The following is a 19,056-nucleotide window of genomic DNA, read 5'->3' as shown; positions in this document are numbered from 1 at the left end:
ACAAATCTCAAAATGAAGTTGCCGCATGCCGGTCTATGTATGTATTTCACTTTTTATATAATATTTGCGTATTTCTCTCTCTCGCTCGCCTCCGAGAGACGCAGCCATGCCCCCTCCATTGATCGGAAGCCTGTTGGGTGGGCTCGCCGCCAAGACACGCATGCATTGGTCGACAGTCGACGTTGCAACCATTCGCGCACTCGCCTACAGTGCCCATCTAGCGATAAAGCAACAGCGTAATAACAGGTTTTGAAGCAGTTTCCCCAGAAGTAAAACATCGCGGCCTCGAAATCCACTGCGTCATGATCGCGTGGCAGATGCGCAATCAGGCTGTGACATTTCAACTTGGCACTCACCGTGCCACCCTGGTCGAGTGTGTCTTGGATACATGTTCGCTGCAGATATGATTGCACCAATCGACGGCCGCCAGGTTCCCGCAAAAGGCAATTCGTGCATAGAACGCACACAGAATGCGTGACTTACAGGCATCCGCCCAGTCCCCTCCCCCAAGCGGCTTCGACTCACCCGCAAACGCAGACGGCGATGAGTCAAATGCGACGAATCCAAGACACGTTGCCAACGTTACGCTGCAAACTACAGGTACTGCGAGTATGCCCTGAATTGCGCGCCAGCCTGGGACTCTGGGTCAATGCGGCGCCGGTGCATCGCATCGCTAGAGCCCCTACTCCGACGCCGAAGCTGTGTGGCAGCGCCGATATTCTTGATTTACTGCATCTTATCAGTGTTGTCGAGCCCCAACATGGTTCCCTCGGCGGAGCGGACCCCCGGCGAAGGGATTGGCTAGACTTGACGCTCGGGTGCAAGCAGCGCATGGCCTATTCCTTCACGAGCTCCCGCGTCGGGCTGGTCACCATGCAGCCCTCGACAGCGTGGTGGAATGCGTCGCCGCTTCGTTCTGCTGGAAGGACACGGAATCAGCCGTCCTTCGAGGATCTGCGTCTGAGACGCGAATGTTGTCTCCGTACGGCGATGCTTTACAAGATTGCAGGTGGCTGTGCACGATCCCTTGCAGCGACTACGGCGATGGATAGTGATGTGCTAACTATCGAGATAGGCCGTCGCGCGCCATCGGCCAGACGGAACCGCTTCGCATACCCTTGGGATGCCGCGCATCATTCAGCATCGTGGATAGCGCAACTTCACCACAGCATTTGAAGAGTCGCTTTTAGTGGCGCATGCTCGGCTCGCTTTAAATCTTTTCCGTATTGCAGCAAAATACCGCCATCCTCCCTGGATATGTAGCTCGTCCAGGCATTCAGGACGGGCTCTCACATGTTTCTGGAGGGCGGCGAGTGGCAGGATGTTCTTGAATCCTGCATAACCGACGACCCGCTGCAGAAAACCCTTCACGAGTCCTTTACATCCTTGACCAGAATCATTGCCTCGTCGTCTGGACTGTTCGCGGACTGCGCTGCGTTCATCGTCAACGATAAAAACAGTCCAAGCCGCAGAAGTAGACTGCTCAGGCGCGTGGACAGGCACAGAAGCGAGCTGGTACATTGGAGACGCCAGTCAGGGCAATATACGCTTTTCCCTATGCGGCCGGACGGGAAAGCCCTGAAGAAAACTGACCCGGGTGAGGAAGACATGCCCGGCCGGCAGATACACAACTGATGTACCTCCGAGTGCTACATACTCCTAACTAATCTTCTAACTAATCTCCTGCGTACCTGTCTCGGGAGGCAGTTGGCGTCCGCCTCACAGCGACAGTCGCATGAGATCACTGCAAGCATGGTTGGGGATGAACCACGCGGTAGCGGTATAGCGCATAGCGTGCGTGGCAATGCCACGCAGTTCATTCTGCTGAACATTTCCCTGGCAGTCGCGACGGTTATATTAGAACCTTTGCCTTTGTTTCAAGCATTGGCGGAAAGAGGCGACAAATCGCGGCAGAGAAAAGAACTGCCAGAGCTGGCCTCGGCAGAGTTGTTTTCCAGCGTCTTGTCCGAAATCGGGTTTCCAATTCCCTCAAAGAACGATGATCTCGGTGTTGCTGGTTATAATTAGTATTGCGCCAGCCATTTTGGGGCTTGTAGGTATCTATATATTCGACTGTTCTCAACTTGCACTCGCTACGCTGCGACTTGAGAAAGCTTATAGAAACAATCTTCCCAGCCACGTTTCCCAGAAGCCCAGAATTCCGGCAGCATCTGCTGCAGCGTGACCGGCCCAGAGGCGACTGTCGGAAGCTTTTCCATATCCTTCAGCCAGCCTATAACACCAGCCTGCTCCTCCGGAGGACCATCGTACAAAGACACACCTAGCACAGCCAGCGGCCAACACATGCCAGCCATGCCAAACTGAACGGTGCTTGCCTTCGTAATGGCCGTCGCAAGAACATCACGGTAGTGCAGCCGCGGGTCACGGCCGTTGGCAAATTCTGCACGGCAAAACGGCTGCGCTTGGTTTTGTGGAAGAGAGAGCAGCGCGTACAAAATCGTCGTGGCTTTGAATACCCGTGCAAAGGTGTAGATTTTGGGGTCAAATGGCAGCTTGTAAGTCTCTGTCCAGCGATCAGGCATAAATTCGTACACTTCGTCCGATATATGTTTCGCGACCGACAGCAGCTCGAGCGATTCTGACCCTAGTGTTGCCGCCAAGACGCGCAGACGAGTGATTCGTACAATAGCCAGAAAGAGGAAGCTGGGACATGGAAAGACTCGAAAGTACATGTCGCAATATATGCGTAGTATGTCTGCTTCTTTGAAATTGTCGAATTCGCTTATTTGATCGTTAACTGGACTAGCCGTGTTGTTTATCAACCCATGCCTAGCGGTAGATCGGCTGTCAGCAATATGTTCTATAATGGCAACGCAATTTTGACTTACATGAACACAAATTGCAGGGCCAACACGGGGGAAGGATTATTGGCAGATTTGATGACAGCATCGACGCCCCCATATACCTCAACGAGGGCGAGAAATCCCCTACAGTGCGCCTGCCAGAATGTTGAGTCGATCATGTCCAACTGCCACTATTTAGCTTTCATGTTGATTTTTGGAAACGACCTCCAACTTACTTCAATACTAAGGAGATCAACGATTCTGAAGAGATTATAGCGCGGTGGAAAATCCGTAGCAATGCATCGGTTGAGATGTTGAATAGCTTTCGCCATGTAGTTAAAAAACAAGCGCCAGAGGTGATTGATGGCGGGCCAAGAGCCTGGTACTTTCCGAACGCTATTAGCTTGGCTTATGTGGGTGATGTGGGTGTTAATGACGAGCATCACAAACGACGGTATCGATTCCTGTCGAGATATATGCATGTCTGGTCGGTAGTTCTTCATGTGCTCCTCGGGTGTGGGCACTTTGGGGGTCTCGCCCGTCCTGGGCTGCAGAATGACTGTCAAATCTACGCGCGGTCGGATCAGTCGTCATTGCGCATCGAACCTGGCCTGGGTGGACGAACAATACCGCAGGGCCTCGGCAAAGGCCCATTCGGGAGGTTGGGGGACGCTGAGAGACAGCTTTTCCTGCGGCCGGTGCTGCGGCCGCAGCGGGTAGTCACACTTCAGTCCTCGAATACGGCATCGTTTGCAGGTTGGCTGGGCCTCGTCGCATTTGATGCGGCGAGTGCTGCGGCGAAGGGTCAGAAAACGATGGGTGGCATGAGTCGCAGTGAATTGGGTGCGCTGGATTCCACGAACCGGCATGTGTAGCAACCTGTACGGACCCTCGGCGTCCAGCGTTTCTGTCGCTGCGATGCAATGTCAAGGTCGTCGATGGGAGCCTGAACGGGCATGCTCGGCTGGCGGATGAGCGCTCGACGGCGTGCACCTAGCTCCTCCAAGCGGCAAGCAGCGAGCGTGACGAGGCCGGGTTCAAGGAATGATGAGATGAAGAGACGTGCTGTATATTGGCCGTTGATGACATCCACAGTACTTGCTCTGTTTTTGAGACGGGACTGATGAAAAGGCGAAGCGACGCGGGGGGTTGCGGCGTGCAGGAGTTGCGTGACCAACTAATGTTTGCTCTATACTAGTCTGCATATTAGTGGGAGAACGCCCGAGGACCTGCATCCATGGTGCGCTCGTGAAGTCGCGCCGGAAACTGTGGTCTGGTTAGCCCATCATGCGTCACGGCAAATTCCATCTTCCAGTACCGGAAAACGGTTTCGCTGGTTGACTCATTCAAACAGAACCGTTGCCCATTGGTGGGAAACGAGCCACGTCATTCGAGGCTACGAACCTAGGCCTGCGCAGCCTATAGGTCTCACTATGCACTAATTTGACGGGCAATGCCAGATCGGTGACGTGTCGCACCGTGATGCAGACCACTGGTGCACCCGACTTCCTATGCATGCACCTCCAGGCACAGACATCGCCCTTCGCCTGTAGATCTGCAAAGACTAGCAGTGCCATCTGATAGGGCTTGGCACGGGTACTGTGTGTGCCTGCATCGTAGGAGAGCCTGTACCGGCGTAGCCTAACATTGCAGCAGCGAGGCACGTATGACTGATGTTAGTAGCAAGTTTGTAGTGGAAGTAGCATGCCTGGTGAGATTTAAAACAGTAAGAAAGCAACGAGCAGAGTTCCGTCTTGCGTTGGGTGCTGCGTAGAGGTTGATTGACCCACAAGACATTGTAATACCGAAAAACGGGCAAGGCATCAAAGGGGAAAGTAATCTATAACCTATAGACAATGAGAAAACAATAGCCAAAAGAAGCGGATAACGAACTACAATTCTCATCAAATTGTGGTCGCTGGGGGCGGAACACGTTTAACAACTCTGAGGGCTTCACCACCAGCAGCGAAGCCCTCTCACGCCAGGCGAGTCCACAGTGCAGCCAAGTTTCCCTACCTTCAGCACCTCCCAACGTAATATATATATACATATATATAGAAGTCAACGTATCCACATTTATACAGCTATTTTTGCGTTTCCTCCTTTTTTTTTTATAGATTTCAGAATACTATATGAATGTGGCGTGATTTGCCTAAATTTCTCTAAGCACATGTTGATCCCGCTGATGTGTTACTATGCTCTAGATATTCCTCATTACTCCTCATCTTCACTATTCCCCATCACTCTTCATTACTGGTCAACATTCCTCAAGTTATATGTGTAGTAAAGCATTGGCAACTGACTGGTTGGTAAGAGTAACGCAAACCGCAGGTACTGCTGGAGGTTAGGCACGACCGTTATCACGTTGTCTCTGATCTGCGTCTTTTCGAGATATGATCAATCATCGTTGGGCCACTAGGCTGAAAGCATCTCACCGACATTCTATAGAGTTGAAATCGTTTGATAAATGGTGGATTGTTACGGTCTGGTAGGAGCTGTTGTGGCTATTCGCAGGCGCCGGCGTATTGGGAAGACACAAGGCGCTGTCACTATATAGATTCCTTTGCCTCTGGATAGTTAGAACACAGAAGCTGGTTTCCTTAATCAACACGCCAGGTGTCCTCCCACACATGTGCCGCCAACAAAGACACTTGGGAGGAACTTATTTGTCCCCTCCCGACGGGGCAAAAAACTGCCAGAAACCCGAGAATTCCTTCTTTTTTCCCAGCTCCGCAATATCAGAAATTTCGTCGCTAGTCAGCTTAAAGCTGGGCAGGCTCTTTGCATATCCTCGCACCCGCTCCACTTTGGAGCTTGTAGTTATGACGACGCGATCTTGATCGATCGCCCACCTCAATCCAATTTCCGATTCGTCGACGTTGTACTTCTCCGCCAAGCTTTGGAAAATGTCGTCGACTGGGCCGGGCCTAGTGCTCCGCAAGGGAGCGAGAGGACTGTAACAGGCAAGGGCAATATTCTGCTGCTTGAGCCACGAGGCGAGCTCTGTGCGCTGAAAATAGGGGTGCAGCTCAATCTGGTTGATGGCGGGGGGGACCTTGGCTATCTTTAGAATGGCTTCAATCTTCTGCCGCTCAACGTTGCTAACACCGATGGACCTTGCCAGGCCCTTTTCTCGGACGGCTTCCATTTCAGTCCATTTTCGCTGCCAATCTTGGTCATTCTTAGCAAACATGGCGTTGTGAATGAGATAGAGGTCGACGTATTCGACGCCCAGATTGTTCAACGTTTTTCTCAGGGCTTGTTCAGTCGTCACACTCTCTGTGCTCAAATCTTTAGCAGTAATGAAGATGTCTTCGCGAGGGACGCCAGACATCCTGATACCCTCTGCTACTTCTTCCTCGTTCTCATACTCTATGAAGAGTAACATGTTATCAGGGTCCAGTCGTGCTAGCTCTGCTGTGCTTTGACTTACCTTCAGCTGTGTCAAGGTGTCGATAGCCAGCTTGGAGAGCAGTTTTAACAAGCTCGGGAAGAGCCTTGGCGTTTCCCCATCTTTTCGAGACGGCTGAGCCCACGCCAAATGCAATCTTGTTTTTATATTTTCTTAGTAGAAGAGCAGCAGAGGTGTTTGTTGTTCGATTCCAATCACATACCAGTGGGATCTTGTTACCGTCGTTAAGCTGGATATATTGAGAGAATGGCATGTTGGCTCGTAGCTGCACTAAAGATGTATGATAGTTGTCTCGCTGTATGTCAGATAGGACGTTGGAAGAACAAGAAACACGCTGCAATATATACTCTGGTTATAACGCCTGTCGCCGAAAACGTCAGTGGCATTTCGTGTACTAACGTCAAACTTGTATTAGTCGGAACGAGAATCAGAGCGAAACGGGGCCCACGCCGCAGAATCTAAAACTAATGGGCTTTGTAAAGGCAAACGCACAGTCCACAAAATCTGGTGACCTCCGCAACGAGAGAGTAACCCTACAAGCCCGTTGCATTCGATGTTGTATGGAGTGGTTGTGTGGGCATAGCTATGGATCTGGCTCTGTTAGACCCCGGAGTTTTCGCAGTAAAGTCAGTTGAGTCAGTTTGCGCGGCAACCGAACCGCTCCGCATAACGTTAGTTATAATGCCCACTCCGCAAAATGCTGGGGGGTCCGCAAGATCCGATTTCCACCATTTCCCGCAATCTGCAGGCGCTGTCAAGGTTTTTTTATGACTGGAATCTAGTTCTTTCCTTGGATTGTCTGGATACGCGGCGAGTCAAGACGCTGTTGTGGGCTTGACCAGACCAATGGCGTATGCATGGCGCCCGATGAACGTCAGACTTGACTACATTGTCCAAAACGGGACAAGAACCCCAATTATGAGACGTGAGCCGGACCAAGCCGATAAACCAATAAGCTCGTCTCGTCCGGGTGAAAGCTTAGGGTGACTCGACCGCGGGCTTCCCGTGCGTGGCACGGCCTTCACATAAACAACTGCGCAGCCGAGCTTCGCAACGCAACGGAACCGTCGGAATGAATGCTCACAGTGCAAGCATACAAGTGGCGCGATTGACTTGTTCAGCGACTTAATTCGACATGATACTCGGCTGCGACGGCCACATTAACTCCGCCCCTGGTCGATTCGACTACTGTGCATTGTTCAGCTTGGTTTACGAATAATAGCTCCCGCCAGATAAACATGTTCGTCTTAGCCTTCCGTAGCGACATTCCCTCGGCGTCAGCGAAGCATCCCAAATTGTTCTCCCAAGGCCGCTGTTCATGGCGCGAATCTTGTGCAAAGGGTGTTCGATTATAAGCTAGTGCGGCTGCGGCTTTTGACTAATGTCAGGCTTTGGAGTGATGAAATGTGATTTGAACCGACTGCTTAAGCCAAGAATCAAAAGTAAGGAACATAGGCAAACCACGGCCCGCTGTCGGCCTGCCAGCTTTTGCTCCTTCACTACAAAAATTCTTCAAACCACGCGATTGCTTGCTTGAATGCTTGTTCTTTACCAAATCTTTCAAGCTGAACGTCCATATCCGCACGAGTAGCGAAGCCGTGGCTGGTTCCTCCATAAAGCACAATTTGATAGGGCAATTGAAGACCTTGCAATGTAGCCTCTGATATATTGCGCATGCTGACAGGGAAGATATCATCAACCTCTGCTGCTGCCACCGACAATGGCCCGCTTAAAGCATTAAGCTCTTCTTCTTCAACAAAGGATGGGTGTGCAATAAAACCGCAGTCGATAGTGGTAGAGCAATGGCGCACGACATACTGGTAGTTGGTCACGCATTAGCAACAATGAACCAAATTTTCTGGAGTGTTGTCATATGAAAACCTAGGCAAAAGCACTTACCTTGGCACCAAAGCAGTAACCTGCTGCTCCAATTCTGTTGCACCCTAAATCCCGCAACGCTTTGCATGCCATAAGGATAATCGGATCTATATGTTCCGCTGTGTGGCCATTATCGCCAGTAGATCCTCCTGATAGCCAGGCTTGGAAATCAAAGATTTCAGGTATATTCAAGGGCACTGGATCGCCACGGAAGATGTCAGGCGCAAGGCATATATAACCTTGATGTGCGAAACTGTCTGCTAGAAGTTTGGTGTTCTGGTACAAGCCCATTGCATCAGACAGTAGAAGCAACCCGTGTCCGTTGCTAGCGATCATGTTCCCAGGCAAGCTAATATAGGCATCAAAATCGTTTTCGATTTTCGTCATGCTACCAGTCAATGGGCCACTGCTATCAAGTTAGCAGTCAAGTACAATTCAGGAAAGTCTTTGGGCATTTCTCTGGGCCGGGCATCGATGTTCTCATATCTAGTGGCGCACTTACGATTGAAGCTGGCCGCGCGTGCAGCATTGTCCTGGCGGATAAGACCCCCTCATGCTCGCTATGCTAGAGTCTCGACGCATCTAGGCACAGAATTCAAGATGGCATGGGCCGTTATAAACAAGACATTTGAAGCGATGATGACTGTGGTAAGGGCTAACCGCTTTATCCGTGATTATAGCTGTCGAAGGGAAACATCCTGTCATCGTTCAGCTGTCAAATACGCGGCATTGTTCGCGAGGTACATACAAAAAACATCCTCTCGGTATACAACGCTGAGCAAGCTCTTACTACTGGTTGACTTGGACAATTTGTTGCAAAGAGCCATTACCAAACGGAGTGCGGTCCGCACCGGGTATGCTCCGTGGATCCCGTGAGCCCCGCGCCGCTTCACTGAACTGGAAAGTAGTTGTGAATCCGCAAACTCCGCAATTATGCCGGTGCGTCCCCGCTACGCGATAACCAAATACGGCGAATAGTTGAGCATTACAAACACTGAATTACGGATTCTACGCGGCCCCTTGCGCAACCCTCGCGCCGTGACTGCCGCTGATCGCTGCTCCGCTAATGAAAATTGGGGTGTTTGGAGATGGCTTGTACATAAGCCACAGGGGTTATCCTCGGCGTGCCGTATCCAGTTACGCTGTCTGCCGATACCTATTCGGGTTGCCGCTGTGTCCGCAAAGTAGCGTGCAGGAAACCGAGGACATCCCCTCGTTCGCAGTTGCACCCCATGTTGTTCTTGAGCCCTCGAGCCGAGAGTCGCATCCCGTAAAACCAGACTGTCTGCCCCGCTGGCAATATGTGGCAGTCAACGCACCACCGCAGTTTGAGATTGGTTGTGCAAGAGCATTGTCCCCTGGGAGAGCGAACCTCGAACCCCAAGCAGGGAAGGTGCCGAAAATAGCGAGGAATCATTACTTTGTTCTTATTTCATGCTCATGTCCATGGGAGTGTCATCCGCCACAACCCACGTCGTCATGGATGAGACACCACTCATCAAGGCAGGGACGCTTACCGGAGAGCAGCACTCGAAGAAACGAGCTATTGACAAGTCCAAGCACCACGAGAATCGAGTAGAACATAGGACGCGTCTGCTGAAAATTGAACATGACTTGTCCTCCTTGTGCAACACCATGAGAGAGTTGCTTCCCCAGCTGCGGCAGCTCAACCACAACAGCACTTCGGCCATCTTCAACTTATCACAGCAGCTGACGGAAACTCTCGCAACATCGCAATATAAACCCCCTTCACACTCAGCGGCACAGCCGTATCTTCCACCCCGGCCGTTGCTGGTTGCGGGAGCGCGGCGTCCACTCGAGTCACTCACACGGTTGACAGCGGCGCCAAGCGTGCCGTCGCTCGCGGCTTCCTCGCTCAGCCCAACCAAGCACAGGTTGCACCACGATCATGCACATCGAGCCTTCCCGCAGGAGCTCTCGGGAACGCAGATGGACATGAATGCGCCGTCAGCCGAGACTGTCGAACGGGAGACTGTTCATTGCCATTGTGGAAGGTTGCACCACTCAGAGGCAGAGTGCATCGAGCACGTTACGGCCGCCATGGTGTCACTGCTCACGGATGTGTTCTGTCGTTCCAACCCACCAGACACACTGGCTCCACGCGACCCTAGTCTGTCAGACATACTGCTGCACAATACAGCAATTTCGAGCCCTATTGCATGTATTTTGTCGTCTATTATGCGGCAGTATGATGTGGCGCATATAGATACACTATGCGGCATATTCTTTTTGGCTTATAGATTGCTGAGGGTGAGTCTGTCTTCCGCACAAACCCTTATAGTTCTACATGTGTTGCACACTTGCATGAAAAACGACGAGGCTCCAAGGCTGACTGAGTAAATAGTCACGCTTCTATCACTCAGCTGGATCCGCTGTCGACGTGCCGGCCATAATACGCCCGACGAATGCGCAAATTACGATCAAACACCCTCAATACCTTGATCTTTTGCCTTTTCCCGCGCTACGCAACTACCTTTGTCACAACCAGGACAATACCGGGCACACGGCGGACTTGTATATGCGTTCGCTGAAGCTTACTCTACCCCCCGGCACAAGCTTGATGCTCAAGGCCGAGCGCGGTGGTGTGGAGCTCAATCCTGAATTCGAGTCTTTTGCGTCGGATTTGCGGAACTGGGACATTGGTACACCGTGGTCGGATGTATTCCCGCAGCTGCAGTATCTTCTGCGTTGACTTAGATAAGGCAGCTGTGCTACTTGAGCAAAGTCGAATGCGTAAGTAGAATATGTGATTGGCCAAGGTTTTCAAAGCAAAAAACAAAACCTTGCCAACTCGTGACTTAAGCTTCACTGTGACGGCACCAGAGCACCTTGCTACAAGCCAAATATTCCGTCATGTGGCATGTTTGCTTTGATACAAGCGAGATACCTGGTCTCGAGTACTTTTCCCGTCATCTGGTTTTTCTATATTGGGAGCATTCCCAGGATGGTGTTTGTTTCGTTGCCTTTATGAGATCCGCCATGACTGCCCGCTATTTTTAAAATAAAAAAAATACTGCTAGAAAAAACCGTTACCCATTGGTGGAAAACGAGCTACGAACCTAAGCCTGCGCAGCCTGTAGGTCTCATTATACAACGCCGGCGCCCTCCCCGCAGCATCTATCGTCGACCTACCCATACAGCCTTGTTTAGTTATTTCATCCGCTGCAGCCAATTCCGTCACTATATAGACGGTCTGCCACCAGTGCTGACGTCACTGTGCGAATACACCAATCCATGTTGTGCCAACCGCCAGTTCCATCTCAGCCTGCTCTCTTCGCTCCTGATGTCCTTATAAATTCGTGGCAATATTTTCCCCCGAAGCCAGCCGTAACCTCGACCGACTTGTTCCGCGCAAAATAGATTCCTGCTGCCACGACCCAACAGCAGCATCATGCCGACCCCTCCGTATGAGCTAATCTATGCCCCTTTTGCGCCTGGTCGAGGGGAGCACATTCGCCTGCTTCTTGAGGAAGCTGGAGTCACACGTATACGGACATCACGTCGCTTGTCTGGGACGCGGCCTTTGCAGTGATCCAAGAGGTGCTCAAAGGCCAAGACGGAAATCCGCCGTATTTTGCGCCACCACTCTTCAGGCACGGGGATCTGATCATCTCCCAGGCCAGTAATATCCTCATGTTCTTGGGGGGTAAGTTTGACCTCGCGGGGTCTACTGCTGAGGATGCGTTTCGGGTTAATGCACTTGCATGTACGGCTCTTGATAGTCTCAGTGATGAAGCCCACGCCAAGCATCACCCGATAAGCGGGACTCTCTACTACGAAGATTAAGAAGACGAAAGCACCCGGGCTTCTAAACAATGGATCAGGGTCCGCAAAGTTTCTTGCATGCTGGGAAAGTGTGCTTGCAAGCAAAGGTGGTCCCTGGTTGATGGGAAGCACATTTACCTATGCCGACATTGTTCTTATCACAGGTGAGTTTCATAGTCCTCTATTCTGCCTAAGTACTTGGCAACTGTAGCCCAAACTCTTATAGCAGCCTTGTAGTGTGTTGATGGGGTCAAGTATGCGTTCCCCAAAGCCATGGCCCACCTGGATGAATCCTGCAAGTATCGTCGCGTCTTTGGCCACTGGGAGCAAGTCAAAGCATGGCCCAGAATTGCCAAGTACTTGGCAAGCGACAAGCGTCAAAAGTATGGTAATGGTATTTATCGACACTATCCTGACGGAGACGTGGTTCCTGAGACAGTTGCCGCATCGACGTGAAGGTATCAAAAAGATGGAATATCAGAGCTATGACTATGCAAAATGAACATTGTTTTACACAAAAGTAGTCACGACAATTGTTTCACGGCAACTGCTCGTGAGCCGGTACTTTTCACCTTCAATCCGCACCACGAGAAGGACAGAGCAGTGCGCAATCAGATCTCGCGGATCGGTCCCTTGTAGTCCTTTCTCGCCCACACAAGATAATATACAACGCTGAAAATGACGACCGCTCCCGTCATCAGGACACTAAAGTTCATGTCCTTCGCATCCGACACGGGGGCCGGCGGCCAGAAGCTGAAGAACCACATTGTGAGCAGATAGGCACAAGCAACACTGTTGTTGACGATGCCAAAGATGCCCGGTACATGCCACGGTCCCCAGATGAGTCCCTCTGCGTTGTCGGCATCGGCGAGAGCAGGCTCGGCGCTCGCATCGGGTAGCGTGAAGCCATTGGTGCAACGTCGGTACAGAAGAAGAGAGGCGGCGATTAGGTAGGATGAGTAGAGTCCAGAAATGGACAGAGAGACGAGTGCATTGTATACGACCGTGGACCCAATATTGATGAGGGCCAAAAGGCACGAGATCAGACTCGTGACACCGATAGCCCAGATGGGGACGTGGGTAGTAGGGTCGACCTAGTTTGATCAGTATTCATGTTGGTTTCGACTGTTAAATCCGACATCGGCAGCATTCAACGCACCTTGGACAGTGTGCGCCAAGCGGGCATCGCACGATCACGGGCAAAGGCCCAGAACATTCTGGAAGTCGTGGCAATCACGCCAACGACAGCCGAGATGGTCATGAAAATAATGAGCGAGGCCATGACAGCGGTACCGCCCTTGGAGCCTGTTGCTTGGAAGAAGATTTCGATGAACGGATAGCCACTGCTGGACTTGAGCGCTTTGTCAATGTCGGTGGCAGCAAAGAGCATGGCAATGACCATGGCCAAGCCCATAAGACCGTTGATCACCAAGCTTCCCATGATAGACCGAGGCACCGCGACGGAGGGATTTTGAACCTCTTCGCACATCTATACAAATGTTAGTTGATGTCAGCGCCGACAAAACGTTATCAACCAGATGTGGCTGAACGGTCGTGGCGGGAGCCTTACGTGAAAAGAGCAGTCGACACCTGGACAGATTTATTAGTGATTGTATAGACGACGCAGTGACTAATAGACATACCGGCAAAAGAAAAGATGAGTCCCAATAGACCAACGAAAAATGAAAGGCCTTGCGTAGGCCAGGCGCCTTCGTTGCGAAAGGTGGCAAATACTTCCGATGCATCCCCGTGGGCGCCAAAAGTCACCAGGGTAATCAAAACACCAAAGAATCCAACGATGTGCAGCACCAGAATCATGCCCTCAATCTTGGGCAGCAGGGAGCTGACTACGGTGTTGATCAGGACAGCGACCAGCACGACGGCCCAGACAATCAGGGTGCCCTGCCAGGTCTGGCCGTGGTACTGGGGCATCGTGAAGCTGATGAGCCCCTGCAGCATGCTCCCGGCCAGGTAGGCGCCCGACGCCGCGGTGCCCTGCCAGCCGGCGACGGTCAGCCAGCCGGTGATGTAGCTGAGAAACTTGGCGCACGAGCGCGGCGCCATCATCGACACCCAGTGGTACTGCCCGCCGGAGGTGGGCGCCATCGAGACCAGCTCGCAGAGGGTCGAGAAGACGGTCAGGTTGCCGACCCAGACGAAGAGGAAGCCGTAGACGAGGCCGGCCGGGCCGCCGTTGGCGAGGCCTGGCGCGAAGCTCATCAGCGTGCCCTCCCAGGTGACGAGGACGGCGCAGCTGAAGCCGAGAATGGTCAGGAAACTAAAGTTGCGCTGTGCATAAGTGTTGGTAAGGTTTTTTTACATCATTTGCTCAATTGACAACGCACCTTGAGAACAGACTTTTTGCCGAGACGCATCAGCTGCACGCGGTCGTCATATTCGCGCTGGGACAGGTCGTCGAGCTGCGCTCGCGGACCCTTGGTGTCCTTTGTGGTCGGCGACACATGGGTGAGCTCGTGGTTCTCTGTCGGGCGACTCATCGTGGGCAGTCTGACGCCAGCTCTACAGAAAGAAGACGGCGGAAGAAGGCAATTGGGCTGAGATGGCAGCGCAGACTAGGCGTGCGGTTGGTGTTGCATGGTAAGAACTGCGAGGCTTGCGAGGCGCTTCTACTTAGTATGTGTTTGGTGTTCTCGTTGACGGACCCCAATGCGGGGCCCTTCAGTGCTACGTCGGGATGGCAATTGGGAAGTCCACCTACACAGCGCGCTCCGCCGCAACGGCATAACTAGCAGGCGACGCTCGTCAACTCATCTATTGGGTACTCCAGGCAAGACCGGGGGGGGGGGGGGGGGGGGGGGGGGGCAGAAAGCCAAGTCCTTTGCGAACCACTAGCAATAAATATGGGCTTGGCTTCCAGCGGTCGATCGACATTTAGACCCGACGCCAGCGCTCTCCGAGTCACTTCAAACAGGCGCTAGAGAGTCAATCAGCTAGAAATAACCCGACGCGAGGGAACGAGGCCGCCGAACGAAATGAATAAAAAACAGGTGGGGGAAACTGGTAACGTTAACCAGTCGCAGGCACCAGGATTGAGACAAACCTACCTAGGTAGTAGGTACCGATCCGTACTGCTGGGCTGTTCAACGGCCTCATAATTTCTCAAAGCCCAGTTTCGCCCCCATAGAATCCTCTAGGAGGCCCCGCTCCGTTGCAGAGCATCTTAGCGTCCGGCCCCTCTGCTTTTTCCAGTGTTCACCAGATTTTCGAAGCCAGTCCTTCCTCCCCTTTTTCGTGTGGACACCGAGGGAAAATCATCGGTCGGCTAATGGCAGAATTCTCGTCCCATCTTCCTTCTCCCTGCGTGTGGAAGCTTGGATTGCGTACATGGTATGGGTGGTCAGTGACTGGGTGCTGGGTGGACCGTGGCAGTTCACGCAGTTTGGCGGGCAACAGGGTACACGGATGGCGCGTGGCGTAATTCTAGAAGGGAGCAGGCAGGCTTCCCTGCAGGCTTCGTGGCTTCCAAATCCCGAGACAACTCGTCTGGCAACTGCCGACGCTGCAGCGAATCGTGGCGCTCGGCGCCACCACAATCCTTATTCGCACAAGGCCGCACTAGACTGACTCGCCGAAACTGCGATTCCCGCGCCCGCTTACTGCACGAAACAAAATGTCAAGCAGAAACGCTCATGCGTCACGGCTGTGCAACGAAAATGGCATCATTTACATCGTCTCTGTATTCTTGCTCGAGCTCTGCATAGACGAGCTGCCAAGCAAAGACGTTTATGCGTCTCGGTTGTGGAACGGTAATTGGATCATCTAAATCATCTAAATTATATGGTTGTTTGAGCCCCAAGTTTGCGATTAAGCTTTGCTCTACTTTTGGCTTCTTCTGGAACTACACCTGCGAGTTGGGCCTGGCCTCGACGTCGACGCGCCACGACTGCTGTACCAGCACTGTTTGGCTGGATTGGCTCTGTCCGTCCCACGACGGCTGCGCATCATCGTGCATAATCGTCGTCGTCATTTTTGCGCCTTTGTGGTTATTGGCAATGTCAGACAGCTCAAACGGCCTCGTCGCCGAGGACCCAGGATTCGACTTTTGCGCACTCTGGGCGGTGTGCGAATCAGCCCCCGTCTTCTTCCGCTCTCGAGTGCGGGAGCTCTTATTCCCGCTGTTGCCAGACCCTGACTTGATGTACAAGAGGGCATCGCCGGCCCTCATCTGTCCAGACTCCAAATTGTCCAGGAATGGCTTGAGGTATGGTATGCAGGCGGTGGCAATGCTGAGGCACTGCACAACCTGTCTGATGATAACCGGTGGCCAAAATTCGAACGTGTCACTCGTCGACTTGTATGCCTGTGCGGCCTTGTTGACGTATACGATGTGGCACACAGCAGCCGGAATGATACTGGTAAGCTTGTTAGCTGGTTCAGACGCGGCAAAAGACGCCAGTGAGCGACGCACATTAATCGACTGCCGAATATAAAAATAACCAAGCTTTTCATCGATTTTTGGGCTTGGATGTTCCAAACCAGCTCGCCAATGGCAACGATGGTGGCCAGATCAGTGGCAATGTTGAGCACCTCAAAATACGACCAGAACGCAGGCTATCGCACGTCAGTTACGCCCAGAAAAAAAATGCCCGCTGACGTACCAAATTAATGCATTGTCCAGTCGTAAAGTTCCATGGCGCCGAGACTTGGCATTGGAAAAGGACAGCGATGGCTGCCGAGACTGCCCACAGGACAATGACAGCCATGACCGAAAATATGCCACGCCTGCGATCGAGCGGCGCCACGTTCATCACCGTCATGGAAGCGGAAATTTTTGTGACTGCAAGCGTAGCAATGTACAAAACATTGGCCGCATACATGCACTGTAGTTGGCAAGTCAGCATGCGTAGACGGAGCGAGTACGTTAGTCTGGCAATTTACCTTGAGAATGAATGAAATCTGGCCAGGGTGGGTGTCGTCATGCTGCCCAAAGCCGTTGGCGGCTTGCAGGATGACGACTATCGACTGCACAACGGCCAGCGCCTAAATCATTGAGTTTTAGCCTCCAATTCACAGGTCCTCGCTGTGGCGCAACCTACTGTCGCAGCAATCACTGTGTGGTCGTCGGCCTTGAGGCTGCCCGCCGTGAGCAGTCGCGTGGCGATGCGGGTTATGACGGCGAGGATGCTAAAGACCATGAGGAACGCCGTCACAGCCCGCACCAGCGGCGACTTGTTAAACGGCGTCTCCAACTCGCGTGGCTGTATCATGATGGCGATTTTCTGGTAGGACCGTGATCGTGAGGAGGACGATGAACTATCGCAAGTTGGTGGTCGACGGCGTTCGACCGATTATGTTGCTCCGCCGCGAGATCCAAAACACAATCGACAGATGAGTGGAAAAGGTCGAAATCCATTTGCCCTGGGCGGGTGGAGAAGATAAGCTTCTCGCCTTGGAGCTGGAGAAGGTGTGAAGAATACGGAGCGTGCGGAGCATGCCACGGCTATTGAGTCGACCGCCGCACCCTTACTACTCAGGACCAGGATAGGCCCTGCTTGATTCGTCCGGTTTGGCCTAGGTACCGTTAGGGCCAGTGGGAGCGTTGACAAAACACGAAAGGATCGCTGAGTGTCGGCATTGCTGCTCCACCGGACCACTTGGGACTCTTTTCCAAGTACTCCCAGACTCTGACTCCGTAGCATCGAAGAAATCTTCAAAGCCACTGACCATGTCCATCCGTGGAGCCGTATTTTAGTCTATTTCACACGGCCCCCACCCCGTCCGCCTAGTCATGCAATCAAAGTTTAGGGGAAAGCCAGTTGTACTTCGCAGGCTGGCAACTGGCTGACTGGGTGCCAAGCGACCTATAGCGCGCGCTGCAGCCTTGTTAATAAAATCTTCTGCCGGTACTTGCTAGCTAGCCTGGGCGGAGACGACCTTGTTTAGAGGGACAAGTCCTTGTCTGCAGGGACGAGTTGGTGCGCTCGCGATGCACAGGCTGTTGGGCTGCCACTGGTCGGATATGGCCAGGCCGAACCAGTCTGGCTCGGTATTCCATCAGAGCTAAAAGTACGCCGGCCCTGAACCAGGGGTTTAGCTCACTTGTACTGGTAGTCATCATGTAACGGTGCTTCGGTGCTGGCGGCGAATAACGCCGGTGCTAGAAGAGCTGCTCTGCACTGGCGAGTAACTACAAATTTGGCAGCTCTCGTGGCAATCCTGCCCCGCCCCTTGCATTGGTGCTCTGCAGCCTGTGCTGATGCCCAGCGACGGCCCTTGCCCCTGTGCCCCTGTAACGAGCCGGCCCTAGGTAGGACCGTACGAACGACCAAATCTGCAATGACCGAAGCGACCCTCAATTCGGCCGTTGTAAGCTTGCTCATAGCTTACAATTGTTATTGATATCAAGTCAAGGCTATGGGAGATGGAGATGACTATGGAGGACCGTCATCCAAAGATAAGATGACAATGAGCTGATGGCCCGCAAGTCACTCGCCAGCAGCCACAATCGCGCGGCTGCGACCGCCACTGGGGCATTGCCGGCCAGAAGCCCGCAGTCGAGGGGAGCGGAGACGCAGCCACCAGCTGAACATGAGGCGAGAGGACCCTACAGCCAGCCAGGGTGCCGGGAACAGCAACCAACGCGCTCCTGTTGCACGATTCCCACCTACGCGTTCCATCTTACTAGTCCCCGAACCTGCCACACAAGCAGTCTCGTCGACCAACCAGATCGCACGGTATTGACGATTGACTTTGTCTGGCCAGCTCTTCACCATCGACAGCAGCGGGAGTAGGATACCCGGTATGGCCGCTCTTCCCACCGCACTCAAGGCTTCTTCGAGATTGATGGCGTAGCCGCGCTGCTCCATGCGGCCGCGGTCGAGCTGCTCATCTCGCCAATTCGAAGATTACGGAACTACGACAAACCCACGAACAAGCCCAGGCCGTCTCACACCACAACTAGAAACTGGAAATTGCAGAGGCTAAGGCTGGTGTACCAGCACCAGCTCCCCGTTGTGATGAAGAAGATGCAAGGGTGCTGGCAAGAGCTTACACGGCAAGAATACTTGGCCGTGCTGAAAGATTCGCCTGTAAAGGACGAGGCACAAACGCCAAGCGGCCGAGGCGCCGTGAAGCTAGACCACGGAGCCGCCTTTCACTGTAAACAGGGCTTCGTCCTTGTAGCGATTCCTGCGTTTAGCGACAAGCAGAATTTGT

The 19,056-nt window shown here is 52.8% G+C and overlaps 7 protein-coding genes across 7 annotated transcripts; 2 read left to right on the top strand and 5 right to left on the bottom strand.

Moving 5' to 3' along the window:
- Positions 1 to 2,093: 2,093 nt before the first annotated feature.
- LMH87_001039 (uncharacterized protein) lies at positions 2,094 to 4,321 on the bottom strand (the record flags this gene model as incomplete). The annotated part of the gene is made up of 8 exons (XM_056199049.1): positions 2,094 to 2,790; positions 2,850 to 2,989; positions 3,041 to 3,372; positions 3,430 to 3,596; positions 3,668 to 3,924; positions 3,983 to 4,070; positions 4,123 to 4,137; positions 4,209 to 4,321. 8 exons carry the CDS (start codon positions 4,319 to 4,321, stop codon positions 2,094 to 2,096), a joined length of 1,809 nt encoding a protein of 602 aa, XP_056055934.1.
- A 1,145-nt stretch (positions 4,322 to 5,466) lies between these two features.
- On the bottom strand, positions 5,467 to 6,469 carry LMH87_001038 (uncharacterized protein; the record flags this gene model as incomplete). The annotated part of the gene is made up of 3 exons (XM_056199048.1): positions 5,467 to 6,176; positions 6,238 to 6,352; positions 6,419 to 6,469. 3 exons carry the CDS (start codon positions 6,467 to 6,469, stop codon positions 5,467 to 5,469), a joined length of 876 nt encoding a protein of 291 aa, XP_056055933.1.
- Positions 6,470 to 7,715: 1,246 nt separating this feature from the next.
- On the bottom strand, positions 7,716 to 8,676 carry LMH87_001037 (uncharacterized protein; the record flags this gene model as incomplete). Its single annotated transcript, XM_056199047.1, has 3 exons — positions 7,716 to 8,033; positions 8,116 to 8,500; positions 8,597 to 8,676. 3 exons carry the CDS (start codon positions 8,674 to 8,676, stop codon positions 7,716 to 7,718), a joined length of 783 nt encoding a protein of 260 aa, XP_056055932.1.
- An 897-nt stretch (positions 8,677 to 9,573) lies between these two features.
- Positions 9,574 to 10,807, top strand: LMH87_001036 (uncharacterized protein; the record flags this gene model as incomplete). The annotated part of the gene is made up of 2 exons (XM_056199045.1): positions 9,574 to 10,365; positions 10,460 to 10,807. The coding sequence occupies 2 exons, from the start codon at positions 9,574 to 9,576 to the stop codon at positions 10,805 to 10,807; spliced, it is 1,140 nt and encodes a 379-aa protein (XP_056055931.1).
- A 1,213-nt stretch (positions 10,808 to 12,020) lies between these two features.
- LMH87_001035 (uncharacterized protein) lies at positions 12,021 to 12,336 on the top strand (the record flags this gene model as incomplete). Its single annotated transcript, XM_056199044.1, has 2 exons — positions 12,021 to 12,044; positions 12,118 to 12,336. 2 exons carry the CDS (start codon positions 12,021 to 12,023, stop codon positions 12,334 to 12,336), a joined length of 243 nt encoding a protein of 80 aa, XP_056055930.1.
- A 155-nt stretch (positions 12,337 to 12,491) lies between these two features.
- LMH87_001034 (uncharacterized protein) lies at positions 12,492 to 14,378 on the bottom strand (the record flags this gene model as incomplete). Its single annotated transcript, XM_056199043.1, has 5 exons — positions 12,492 to 12,974; positions 13,040 to 13,369; positions 13,451 to 13,470; positions 13,524 to 14,169; positions 14,226 to 14,378. The coding sequence occupies 5 exons, from the start codon at positions 14,376 to 14,378 to the stop codon at positions 12,492 to 12,494; spliced, it is 1,632 nt and encodes a 543-aa protein (XP_056055929.1).
- A 1,361-nt stretch (positions 14,379 to 15,739) lies between these two features.
- Positions 15,740 to 17,108, bottom strand: LMH87_001033 (uncharacterized protein; the record flags this gene model as incomplete). The annotated part of the gene is made up of 5 exons (XM_056199042.1): positions 15,740 to 16,253; positions 16,310 to 16,452; positions 16,500 to 16,721; positions 16,780 to 16,881; positions 16,938 to 17,108. The coding sequence occupies 5 exons, from the start codon at positions 17,106 to 17,108 to the stop codon at positions 15,740 to 15,742; spliced, it is 1,152 nt and encodes a 383-aa protein (XP_056055928.1).
- Positions 17,109 to 19,056: the final 1,948 nt, after the last annotated feature.

The sequence above is a fragment of the Akanthomyces muscarius genome, chromosome 6, assembly GCF_028009165.1.
Source record: "Akanthomyces muscarius strain Ve6 chromosome 6, whole genome shotgun sequence".
Taxonomy (NCBI): Eukaryota; Fungi; Ascomycota; class Sordariomycetes; order Hypocreales; family Cordycipitaceae; genus Akanthomyces; species Akanthomyces muscarius.
This window is presented reverse-complemented; position numbering and strand designations above follow the sequence as displayed.